This window comes from Pipistrellus hanaki (assembly GCF_964339955.1).
Source record: "Pipistrellus hanaki genome assembly, chromosome: 19".
NCBI classification, from domain to species: Eukaryota; Metazoa; Chordata; class Mammalia; order Chiroptera; family Vespertilionidae; genus Pipistrellus; species Pipistrellus hanaki.
In genome coordinates this window covers 5,706,085-5,718,914 of record NC_140521.1, presented here as the reverse complement: position 1 = coordinate 5,718,914, position 12,830 = coordinate 5,706,085, and the positions used below count along the sequence as shown (strand labels likewise).

General features: G+C 61.0%; 1 protein-coding gene across 3 annotated transcripts in view; it reads left to right on the top strand.

Annotated features, from left to right (window-relative positions):
- The window catches only part of TMEM119 (transmembrane protein 119), a 183,290-nt gene extending 170,707 nt beyond the window's left edge, over window positions 1-12,583 (top strand). Inside the window, exons 1-2 of one of the 3 annotated variants that reach the window (XM_084868216.1) lie at window positions 5,787-5,856; window positions 10,811-12,583. In XM_084868216.1, coding sequence (XP_084724342.1) covers window positions 10,824-11,693 — 870 coding nt within the window. In that variant the 5' untranslated portion in view covers window positions 5,787-5,856; window positions 10,811-10,823 and the 3' untranslated portion in view covers window positions 11,694-12,583. Of the gene's footprint in view, window positions 1-5,786; window positions 5,857-10,799 lie in introns of those variants that run through there. The other 2 variants (XM_084868218.1, XM_084868217.1) reach the window with 2 other exon arrangements.
- Window positions 12,584-12,830: the final 247 nt, after the last annotated feature.

Below are 12,830 nucleotides of genomic sequence, written 5' to 3'. Positions count from 1 at the left end.
ATCATGTCACCATCTTCTGGAACATCATCATCACAATCCAATTCCTGAATTTCCTGGTGAATTTCTTGTGACTCCATTTCTTTCAGAATCAGTGGACCAAATCTCTCATGTTTAGCCTAGGGGAGGGGTCTTATTTTCGGGGGGATGCCTTATATTTCACTCAGAAGGAAACCTGTAAGTAGGTCTTATTTTCGGAGGATGTCTTATTTTCGGGGAAACTCGGTACATCACCACGCCCCAGATATTCAGGTCCCAGCCCGGAGGGCCCCTCGCGCCTCTCGCCAATCAACCCCCACCCTCTCGGGGTGACTGCCTGTGGGACCTCTGTCCCCAGCTTCGTTTGTGTGTTTGTTTGTTGTTGTTGTTTTTAAAAAATATATATATTTTATTATTATTATTATTTTTTTACAGAGAGAAAAGGAGAGGGATAGAGAGTTAGAAACATTGATGAGAGAGAAGCATGGATCAGCTGCCTCCTGCACACACTCCTACTGGGGATGTGCCCGCAACCAAGGTACATGCCTTTGACCGGAATCGAACCCGGGACCCTTCAGTCCGCAGGCCGACGCTCTATCCACTGGGCAAAAACCAGTCAGGGCTGTTGTTGTTGTTTGGCTACTTCTCACCTGAGGATATTCCCCCGTTGATTTTTAGAGAGAGTGGAAGGGAGAGGGAGAGACACAGAGAGAGAAACATCGATGGCAGAGAAACACAGCCATTGGCTGCCTCCTGCTCACCACCTCCCTCCCTCGACCAGGGGCAGGGGTTGAGCCTGCAACTGAGGTGGGCGCCCTTGACTGGAATCAAACCCGGGACCCTTTAGTCCACAGGCCGACGACGCTCTATCCACAGAGCCAGACTGGCTAGGGCCGTGGTGAGCAAACTGTGCTGGGCAAACCTTGGGCCCTTGAGTGTGGCTCTTCCACAAAACACCACGGCCTGGGCGAGTCTATGGTGAAGAAGTGGCATTAGAAGAAATTTACGTTTTAAAAAAAGACATGTCCATCGTTGTCCTGTGGCTGTTGGCTCTGTGGACTGTTGAGTTGGCCACGGTCCTGGGGCCATAGCTTGGTTTTGCTTTACCCGAGGGGGCCGATGCCAGCCCTTCCCCACCGCAGGGCCTTTGCACTCAGGGCCCGGAAGCTCCGCCTCCTGCTCCGGGAGAGGATCCTCTCCTCCTGCAGGTGCTGCTCCTTCAGCTGCGTCTGCAGAGAGGACGCTCCCCAGCACCCAGCACCATGGCTCCAAGAGCCGCCCAGGCCCCTGCCCCCCACCCCCACCCCTCGCAAACCACTTCCTGCCTCCTGGTCCTCTGGATCTCCTGGACAGCACTTTGCTCGGACGGGTTATCTCCCCAGTTTGCCAGTGGACTTGTTTCTCGTCTGTCTCCCATGCAAGGGGGTCCCCGGGGTGCAGGCCGGGCCTGTCTCGTTCCCCTGCAGGAGCTGGTGCAGAGAACATAGCGTCAGCGGACCCTCTGCCGGCGCCTCTGGGTCCCCATCGGTGCCCCCGGCGGGTGGGACTGGAGGTGACCCGCCTGGGGAGGGAGTGTATGTTGTTGCAGGCACTGGTGCTAGGGATCCATTGACAGAAGGGGACCCCGATTCTTTCTCTCATTTTTTTACAGAGAAAGAGGAAGGGAGAGAGAGTTAGAAACACCCATCAGCTGCCTCCTGCACAGCCCCCACTGGGGATGTGCCCCCAATCAAGGCACATGCCCCTGACCGGAATCGAACCCGGGACCCTTCAGTCCCCAGGCCGTCGCTCTATTCCACTGAGCCAAACCGGTTTCGGCAGAACCCCGATTCTGGGCCCGAGAAGTGGGCGGGGTGGGGATACCGTGTGGGGGTACAGTGTGGGGGTACACAGCCCCGTATGCTCAGCGCGCTGAGTCGGGGGAGAGCTGGGTGGTGCTGGGACACGGAGGAGGCTATGCTCTCCCTCCCCGGAGGCTGGGGTTCATTCCCGGAGGGCTTCCTGGAGGCGGTGACGGCTGAGCCACGAGGTGCGCAGGGGGGTGGTCGGGCACGGGGCAGAGGGAAGCGCCTGAGCAGAGGGGCGGCAGCGTCTGTCTGCCTGTCTGTCTCGTTCCCAGCTCCCCCTGCGCCTGGCCGCTGGGGAGCAGCCGAGGAATAAGTGAGCGTCTCAGCTGACAGGTGGGGACACGGAGGCCCAGGGGGTTCACGGCACACCCCGCACGCACCCCGGCCTGCGTGGATGAGGCCCACAGAGGCCGCTCCCCGGGTGTCCCCGGAGGGCCCGGCCTGTGGGCCGCAGCCCGGCCGCTCTGGCCACATGAGAGAGAGGCCTGGGCTATTTTCTCCCGGCGCCCAGGCCCCGTGGCCGGGAGCGTGTAATTAGAAGGGGCTCCGAGCCCACGAAAAGCTGGAATGGGGTGACGGGGGGTGGCGGGGGAGCGGAGGGGGGAGGCGGGGAGGCTGTGGTGGGTGGGCCGGGCGGCCAGCCCCAGGATCAACGGGGGAGGACCTGGCAGAGCCTCGAGGAGGGTGGGCTTGCCCCGACCCCCCCCCCCCCCCCCCCCGCCTCCGCGGTGGCCGTGCTGCTCAGCAGGGCGGGGGGCAGGCTGCTAATTGCACGGTCGGCGCAGGGCGAGGTCTCCCGTGGCTCCGAGGCCGGGCAGAGGGCCTGTTGCTCTCTGCCTCTGAAATTGCAGGTTGCGAGCAAGCAGCCCAGCCTGCTGCCTGCGTGCCAGAGGCCTGGCGGTGCCCACCCCTCCCCCTTGGCGCCACGGCAGGGCGGGCTGTGGGGATCATCTGGCCGGGGGCCCCCCGGAACGGTCCTGGAACTGGGGGATGGGAGCTCCCAGGGGAGGACGGAGAGCCAGGTCTCAGGGCGCGAGGTTGTCCAAAGGTGGGGATGCAGGAGCGGAAGTCGGCGTGGGGGTGCGCACATCGGCCGGCAGTCACTGAGCACCTGCCTCGGACACTGCAGGGAAGGCGGTGGGCAGGACGGAGCTGGCCTGTCCCCTCTCATTCAGTAATCATCTTCAGGAGCGGCGCTGAGGCTGCTGGGTTTCCCGTCTGCCACAGGGCCTTTGCACATGCTGCTCTCGCTGCTGGGAATCCTCTTGCACCCTTGCCTTCCTAAGTACCTCCTCCCGGGAGGCCCCCACGGACTTTAGGACCAACGGGGACGTGCGTCCCTCAGCCTCCGAGCGGTCTCATCCCAACTCCTAGCCCCGTTGGCAGCCAGGTACTCACTTGTTTGTTTACTTACTTCTGGGAGCCACCCTCCCCCCCTGCCCCCGTCAATGTTGATGGTTGACCTGGATCAAACCATGATTTTGTGCATTTGGGATTCTCAAAATAAATCCACTTTTCATCGCCAGTCACAATTCGATGCAAAAAAGGCTTTTTTTTTTCCCCCGTGCTGTTGAAGCACCATTTTACTGATGACTTTTCGGTTTTCCATTTGTCTTTCGTTCAGTGGATGTGGCACCCATTTTCCTCCCTTTAAAATCTTTCCCATTGCTTGTAAACGATCGGAAATTGTTTGCTGAGTAACGTCTAATCTTTCTGCAGGCTGTTTTTTTAGTTTGATAACTCATCTTTATCCAAAAATGCTTGTGATTGTTGACTTTCAAACGTTTTCGGTTGACCTGGGCGTTCTTTGTCTTTCACACTGAAATCATCCCTTTTAACGCGTGTAAACCAGCGTCCACAAGTATCTTGAGCTGGAGCATGTTCACCATAAGCTTCCCAAAGTATACAATCACTTTCAGCAGCACTTTTCTTCAAAATAAAGTAATGAATTAAAACTTCCCACGGATGCTCTTTTTTTGGGGCATGAAATTTGACATTTTTAAAAAAAATATATATATTTTATTGATTTTTCTTACAGAGAGGAAGGGAGAGGGATAGAGAGCTAGAAACGTCGATGAGAGAGAAACATCGACCAGCTGCCTCTTGCACACCCCCTACTGGGGATGTGCCCGCAACCAATGTACATGCCCTTGACTGGAATCAAACCTGGGACCTTTCAGTCTGCAGACCGACGCTCTACCACTGAGCCAAACCGGTTTCGGCGAAATTCGACATTTTTAAGCGTTAAAATATCTATGATGTTAACACCTTCAGAAAATTGGACGTATGAACTTTTGAAGCTTGCTGTCAACACAACAAAATAGCATCCCCTGTTCCCCCGAAAATAAGACAGTGTCTTCTATTAATTTTTTCTCCCAAAGCTGCGGTAGGTCTTATTTTCAGGGGATGTCTTATCTTTCCATGTGCTAGGTCTTATTTTCGGAGGATGTCTTATTTTCGGGGAAACACGGTATATCAACTTATGTGTCACTCCATGTAGTGAAAAAATTCCGCATTAGTAACCGGTACGCCTGGTAGTGCCCAGCACGCTCAGGCCCTCCGTCTCCCTCCTCAGAGGCTCCGTAGAAGGGTGGGGGCGGGGGGCATGATGGAGGCAGGATCTGAACCCCAGTCTGTCTCCCTCTGGCTCCTGGACTCCCTTTGGGGGCTGCTGGATGGTGACATTCTGGGACTCTTAGGCTGGATGGTGACATTCTGGGACTCTCTCCGGCTCCCGCTGACTCCCCAGCCCTCATTCCCTGCTCCTTCCTCTGGTCCGCGTCCCCTCCAGCCGCTGGGCCTTTACCCAGCCTGGTCCTGCCCCTGGATGCCTCGCAGGGTCTCCCTGTGGAGACTCCGCTGGTTCACGGTCGGGTCCTCCAGGACCCTCCCCTCACTCTGTCTCTCGGGGACCTCTCTTTGCCCCGGGGTCCCTGAGCGCCTGGCCTGGCCCCTGTCCTGCCGCAGACCCGCAGACCCGCAGACCCGGTTCCGTTTTCTGCAAAAGTAATTTACAGAAGTGTCTCTCTCCCTGAAGTCTCCAGGCTCCTGAGGGCTGGGCTGGGCCTGGTTCACCTCTCGAGCCGCGGTTTGCCGCTCTGTCGACTAATGAGTTTGCCGACCCCTGTCCTATCCTACCCTTTACCGCTCTGCACACAATATGCCACGATTGCCTAATCCTCACAGCTCCCAACGCCACGGTGACATCTGGTGTAGTCCAGTGGTCGGCAAACTCACTAGTCAACAGAGCGGCAAACCACTGACCTAAACACTCGTCTGCTGAATGGATGGATAAAGGAATGCAGGGGCCAGCCAGAGGCCCCGGCTCCTCTGACTGAGCTACGGCTGACCTCTCAGTCCTCTGACTGAGCCACGTGGACTCCTCGGCCTCAACGTTCCCCATCTGTGAAGTGGGGCCACCGCTCCTGCTCGGACCACTCCGAGGCCACCGGCCTTCGAACGCCACGGCCGAGGGAGCCCAGCAAGCCTCCCGCCCACCCTGCCCGTGGCAAACGGGGCCTGGAGGGGGCCTGGCCAGGCAGCGGCGGCCTGACGAGCTCCCTGCCCCAGCCGGACCCTCCAGCAGGCCTCGCTCCGGCTCTGCACCCCGAGCCTCGGAAAACCTGAGTCACAGCTGGAACGGAGGACGGGGAACTTCCCCTCACTTCCAGGGGCCTCCGAGCCCAGCTCGCTGTGTTTTTTGGGGGGAAGGGGCTGTGTGCCCCAGCCTGCCCTGGGCACCGCGGCCAGGGAGGAGGAAGTGCCCATCTGGGCTTCCCCGGAGCGCGGAGTGTGAGCGAGGGGGGATGTGTGTGGCCCAGCACAGCCCCACCCCTCCCCCGTCCCCACCCCAAACCCCTTAATGAAATCAAGCTGGCCCCGCGGCCGAGGGAGGGAGGGGGAGGGGGGAGGGAGGGAGGGGGCGGGCGGAGGGCGGGGCGCCGGCCCAGAGCAGCCCGGGCACTGGCACGGACTCGCTCTCCTCCACCTGGCGGGAGCCCAGGCCTGTGAGCGGAGGGACTGGTGAGTCGGGGTCCCCTCCTGCCCCTCCTCTCCTCTGTCCGGGAAGCCCAGACGGACGTGTCTTGGAGTTTAGGGACTGGGGCCGGCCGGAGTGCTCTGGGGCGCATCTGTGAGTGTGTGTGAGTTTTGAGGGGCTGCTGGATGCTGTGTACGTGTGTGATGTGCTGGGGTGAGGGGTGCGGGATGAGGGTGCCCCGGTGTGCTGGCGTGTGCTGTGTGTGTGCTGTGCGTGTGCTGTGCGTGGGCACCGCGGCCTGGCCACGGGGGACGTGTTGTTCCTGAGAGCGGACGCCCAGGAGGGTGCCCCCAGGGTCGGCGGGGGGCGGGGGGTGGCGTGGCTGGGACCGTCCCGGCTGGTCTGGGGGGGCCCATGGGGACGGGGTTGTGATGTGCATGGGCTGTCGGAGAATCAGTCCGTTGTGTGTTGTTGTGTGTCTGCTGGCGGGCCCCGTGAGCTCTCGGGGGGCCTGATGGTGTGTCTGTAGCTTGTGAACATGGATTGTGTGTCCATGCTGCCACTGCTGTGTGTGTGTGTGTGTGTGTGTGTGTGTGTGTCTGTATCTGTGTGTGTGTGTGTGTGTGTGTGTGGTATGAGCCCCAGGGTCCCCATCCCGCCCAGGCCTCCCTCCAGGGCCCTGGTCCCTGCGTCTGTATGTTGTGTACATGGATTGTGTGTGCATGCTGCCGCCGCTGTGTGTGTGTGTGAGTGTGTGTGTGTGGTATGAGCCTCCAGGGTCCCCATCCCGCCCAGGCTTCCCTCCAGGGCCCTGGTCCCTGCGTCCGAATGTTGTGTACATGGATTGTGTGTGTGTGTGCATGCTGCCGCCGCTGTGTGTGTGTGTGTGTGTGTGTGTGTGTGTGTGTGGTGTGAGCCCCAGGGTCCCCATCCGGCCGAGGCCGCCGCAGGGGCACCGCGCTCAGCCAGCCCCTCCCCCAGGGCGGCTAATTGGAGCCAGGCCTCCCGGGCTGCCCGCCCCTCGGCGGGGACCGGCTCCGGGTGGGGGTGGAGCGGCTGCCGTGGCCCCTCGGCCCGGGTCTGGGGGTGCCTAAGTCTGAGGGGTGGGTTCGCGTCCTCGGCCTCCGCTGGGCCGTCCATTTTAAAACGATAGACCCTGTGACGGCTCTAAAGAGAGGCCCTGCCGAAACCAGCTTGGCTCAGTGGATAGAGCGTCGGCCTGCGGACTGAAAGGTCCCAGGTTCGATTCCGGTCAAGGGCATGTACCTCCATTGCAGGCACATCCCCAGTGGGGGGGAGGGGGGAGGTGCAGGAGGCAGCTGATCGATGCTTCTCTCTCATTGATGTTTCTGATTTTCTGTCCCTCTCCCTTCCTCTCTGTAAAAAATCAATAAAATATTTTTAAAAAGAGAGAAAGAGAGAGAGAGAGAGAGAGAGAGAGAGAGAGAGAGAGAGAGAGAGGCCCTGCTCCCAGTGGGGGTCCCGGCCCTCCTGGGGCGCCCCCTAACTGACACCTCCCGTGCTCTGGTCGCTGCTGTCTGGTCTGACAAAGGTCCCAGAGGTGGCTTATCCCCACTCTGCAGACGTGGAAACCCAGGCCCGGAGATGACCGGGGACACAGGGGGGCACTCCGAGCGGCCCCTGCGTGCTGGGCTCGGTGCAGGGCGGCCCGTTCCCTCCGCGTCAAACCGGACGGTGGGCCCGCCCCCGGCTGGTAGTGGCCATGGGTTCCCGGGTGTTGGATCACATTCGGGCCCAGGAAGGAGGGAGGGCAGCGGATGGGCTGCGGCCGTTTCAGGAATGCCCAGGCCAGCGCGCCCATTCCACAGATGGGAAACTGAGGCCCGGAGAGGGCAGCGTCACACCGCGGTCACTGAGAGGCCCAGGCAGCCCCACACTTTGCCTGCATACTTCCTGGGGGGCCAGGCGGGGTGGCGGGGTGTGGGGGCCTCTGAGAGTCGGGGTCTCGGCCTCTGAGAGCCAGAGGCAGTTTGTGTGGCCTCTTTCTCTATCCTCTGTCCCCCTCACTCCAAGTCTTTGGATAAGGGAGCACTTTTCTCTGTCCAGCTCTCTGCTGTGAGTCTGTGCATGCGTGCATGTATGTATGCCTGTGCGTGCATGCGTGTGTGTGTGTGTGTGTGTGTGTGTGCGTGTTCCCAGATTCCTCGGAGATCAGACTTTAGGAGATTTCACCCAGCGAGGTAAGAAAGCCGGCCAGAGCAGATGCCCACCTCGGGGAGGACCGTCATTCGCTGACTTCTGTGGGAAATGCTGGCTGCCCCCGGAGCTCTGCCGGGAGTGTCACCTCCCCAGCACGGCCCCAGTTTACAGACGGGGAGAGCGAGGCCCGGGGAGCCGAGATGGAGCCTGGGTTCTAATCCGGCCTCACGGGCCTCCCCGCTCTGCAGCCTGCAGGCCTGCAGCGAGGGGACCCCTCAGGCAGCCCCTGGGAAACCCCGGTCTTCAGCCGCCACTGGCCACGGCTGAGGTCTGCGGTGAGAGGTCAGCTGCCACCACGAGAGGCCTCTCCGGGGGCTGGATGCGGGCAGAGGCAGGGTGGGGACTGCTCAGACCCCGAGGTCAGAGCTCAGTAGGACTTTTGCTACCAGTGCCAGTGAGAGGGGGGCCGAGTTCATGTAGCATCTCAGGTCTCTTTCCAGCTACAAGTGATGTCAACCAGGGGGGCGTGAGGCCAGCCTGGCCTGAGATAGATAGATAGATAGATAGGTGATAGATAGATAGATAGGTGATAGATAGATAATAGATAGATAGATGATTGATAGATAAATAGATGATAGAGAGATAGATAGATAGATAGATAGATGGTAGATAGATATATAGATATATAGATAGATAGATAGATGATAGAGAGATAATAGGTAGAAATGGGACACTTGGGTCTCATAGAAGAAGATTCAAACCCCAGCTCTGACACGTATCGTCTGTGCATACTTGAGCAAATCACTGTCTATCCCTGAGCCTCCGTTTCCTCCTCTGAAAACAGACGGTGGCAACCAGCTCACTAGCAATGACCCCTGAGCAGTGATGCCCCTTCTTTTTTTTTTTTTTTAAAATATACTTTATTGATTTTTTACAGAGAGGAAGGGAGAGGGACAGAGAGCTAGAAACATCGATGAGAGAGAAACATCGATCAGCTGCCTCCTGCACGCCCCCCACTGAGGATGTGCCTGCAGCCAAGGCACATGCTCTTGACCGGAATAGAACCCGGGACCCTTGAGTCTGTGGGCCGACGCTCTATCCACTGAGCCACACCGCTTAGGGCAGTGTTGCCTCTCCTTATATCCTGGAATTATCTCTTGTTTCTGCCCTCTGAGACACTTGGTCCAGAGTCATGTCCACACAGTTCACGTCAATGAATGGCGCTTTCATTACTTCCATTGAGAGGCCCCAGCTTGCTTGGAAAAGCCGCTCAATGGCCTGGCGTCATTCCTTCCTCGTCTTCCTCGTCCCCCAGGTTGCCGGGAGGCCGGTACACCCCCCCTTTAATGAGGCGGGGCTTCTGGCCCAGGCACCAAGGGGGCTTGCAGCCCAGGTGCTGGAAACCTGACTTCCTCTCCGGCCGGGGGACTTGCTGTGTGGCTCTGGGTCTGCCCCTCGACCTCTCTGTGCCTCTGTCCCCCCATCTCGGTTCCCCGAGAGCCTCAGACACGATCCTAAGGCTTTTCTATCTGGGAGCCTCTAGCCCCCCTCCCCCACAATGTCAGGGTCCTGGGCCCTCCACCGGGTCAGGATGGGGTTCTCAGGGGGGTGACCTGGGGGCCACAGAAAGGGGTCCCTGGGTTAGTCTGAATGCCTACCCCCACTCAGGCCGGCAGGGAGGGTCAGGAAGTCGGGGCCATGAGGAACGTATCAGCTAGCCCGCTCTCTGGGCCGGACAGGGTCTGAGGGGTCCTGCTGGGAGCTGGTGAGGTGCAGGGCTCAGCTGGTCCCCATTTAGCGGCGGGATTCAGGCTCCAGTGGGGTGGGGATGGGGGTTACCCAGCCGCCTCCAGGGTCTGCTCTGAGCCCTGAGGGCAAGTTAGCCACGGGGCAGATGCTCCCAGCATGCTCCTGGCGTGCAAGCCCTCTTCTGAGCTTCACAGCCTATGACGCTTCCCGAAAAGGGAAGGGGACCCCAGAGGGGCGAGGGGCTGCTGGGGAGGGCTCCCCGTAAGAGGGAGGGGGGGTCCGCTGACAGTGACTCAGGTTCTCACTCACTCAGCCCTGCCCCCTTCAAGCCCCTGTTCTTCCTTGGCACGCCATGGAACCCCATCTGAGCCTCAGTTTCCACACCTGGAAAATGGGCGAATAACAGTACCCACCCTGTCCCCGTGTGGCAGTGAGAAATTCCCTGTCATAAATGGCAAAATAGTACCCGGCACGTGGCAAGCAGAAAAAGGCTAAATTGTTGTTATTAATACAGGCCAGTCAAGGTACATTTACGGAGCACTTGCTGTATACCAGGTATGGGGGCCAAACCCCCAGGATGCCGAGATAAATAAGACTCAGACCCAGCTGAAACCAGGTTTGGCTCAGTGGATAGAGCGTCAGCCTGCGGACTGAAAGGTCCCGGGTTCGATTCCGGTCAAGGGCATGTATGTACCTTGGTTGCGGGCACATCCCCAGTAGGGAGTGTGCCAAGAGGCAGCTGATCGATGTTCCTCTCTCATCGATGTTTCTAACTCTCTATCCCTCTCTCTTTCTCTCTGTAAAAAAAAAAAATCAACAAAATATATATTAAAAAAAAAAAAAAAAAAAAAAAAGATTCAGACCCGGCCCTCCTGGACCTCAGAGCGGAGTGGGGATGGGGAGGGAGGGGGGGCAGCTGTGAACCCCACCGAGGAAGGCACGGGGGTCCTTTGTCCCCTGGGGAGGCTCAGGCCTGAGGAAGGAAGTGACCCCGTATTCCCTGCACCTCCTCGGGGGTCCCCTCAGACCCCGAGTCCCCCCCTGACCTCCCTCCGCCTCGCTCTCCCCCCACCCCACCCCCCCCACAGGTCCCGGGCAGCGCGGCCTCTGCCATGGCGCCCCGCCTCGTCCTGCCGCCGCCGCTGCTGCTGCTGCTGCTCCTGCGGGCCCTGCCCGCCGCCGCCCACTCCGTGCCCGTGCGGGTGTCCTTCCTGGAGGACCTGGGGGGCAGCGGGGAGGCCGACGACGCCTCGGCCGCCTCCCCGAGCCTGCCGCCGCCCCGCACCCCGGCCCCCAGCGCCACGCCCCGGCCCCGGCCCACGCCCCCCGCGGGCCCCCGGCCGCCCACCAACTTCCTGGACGGCATCGCGGACTTCTTCCGCGAGTACCTGCTGCTCATCGCCGTGGTGGGCTCGCTGGTGCTGGTGCTCATGTTCACCGTCTGCGCCGCCGTCATCACCCGCCAGCGGCACAAGGCCTCCGCCTACTACCCCTCGTCCTTCCCCAAGAGGAAGTACGTGGACCAGCGGGACCGGGCCGGCGGCCCCCGGGCCTTCAGCGAGGTCCCCGACCGCGCCCCGGCCGGCCGGCCCGAGGAGACCCTGGACTCCTCCCGGCAGCTCCAGGCCGACATCCTGGCCGCCACCCAGAACCTCCGGTCCCCGGCCAGGGCGGCCCCGGGCGGCGGGGACGGGGCCCGGGGGACCGAGGCCAGGCCCGAGGAAGAGCAGCCGGGCGGCCAGGAGGAGGAGGAGGAGGAGGAGGAGGAGGAGGACCGGGACGCCCCCGGGCGTGGGGTCCCCACGGAGAAGCCAGGGGTGACGGAGGGGCCGTGCTCGGGGCCGGCAGACGGGGTCCTGGGGGCCCCAGAAGGCCCCGGGGAGCCAGAAGCGGCTCCCTCGTCGTCTGCCCAGGGAGCCGGGGACCCAGCCGGGCCCCCCCAAAGCCCCTGTGCGTGTGGCAGGGTCACTCCTAGCGTCTAACAGGCCCCCGGGGCTGTGGCCCTGACTGTCGGACCCCTAGGGGTCCCCTCCCGGGCCTCCCCCCCTCCAGCTGCCAATCCCTGCGTGTCCCCTCCCGCAGCGAACAGATCCCGGTGTCCGCGCCGCCCCGGACTGTCCCCCGAGTTCTAGGACACTTGCCTCTGCTGCCCCGAAGGGCCACGCCCCAAGCACAGCTCCCGTGGGGAGGCGGGGCTGGGACGTGGCCCCCCCTTACAACCACGCCGATCGGGGAGCACGCTCGGAGGGTCCCCTGGGACAGGGCCAGCATCACCATCGAGGCAGAAACGTACACCGACCAGCTAGGAGCTTTGGAAACTGTCACCGGGACAAGTGGAAGTGGCCGGGGGAGGCGGGGGCGGCTAGTGCAACGGCAGAAGTGGGCCCCTCACCTGCTCACCTCCTGGCAGGTACGAAAACGAGCATTTCTCAAACTGGGTTCCCTGCGGTACCCTGACAGGTACAAAAAAAAAAAAAATATGAGCGTTTCCCAAACTGGGTTCCCTGAGGCACCCTGCGGGGGGGGGAAAAAAAAAAACGGTGTTGGCGCCCAAGGAATTGAGGAAACGCTGCCTCTCGACCCCCCGCACCCCCGCCTTCGGCCGCCCCAGGGCTCCAACTAGTCCTGCAGTCAAGGCCCCGTGTGGAATCCGGTTTCTGGTGTCACAGCCTTTCCCAAACTGCTTTTGACCAGGGAGTGCTTTCGTTGTTATTATTATTGTTGCTGTTATTATTACTTTTTAGCAGCTGCAGTGGAAGCTGCTCCAGGGCACACTCTGGGAATGACTGTTCCGGAAGGTGCCCCGCAGCATCTGGTTGGTCTGGCTGTGGGGTGTGGGGGCTCGGCCCGCCACCGCCCTGGGGATGGGGTGTGAGGATGGGGTGAAAGAACGAAACCTTTTTGTCGGGCTCCCAACGCAGCCCCGAAGCCCGGGGCTCTGAGTGAGGAGACCTCACTCTGGGGGAGGGGGTGGTCTCTGACGCCTGGCCTGGAGCAGGGCACCCAGTCCTCCCTCCCCTGCACCCCTCCCCGCGCCCCCCCCCCCCCCGCCCCCGCCTCTGCTCAGACTCGGTGTCTGGCAGCCTGTGACCACAGCTGCTTTAGTCTTTGACCAGGGA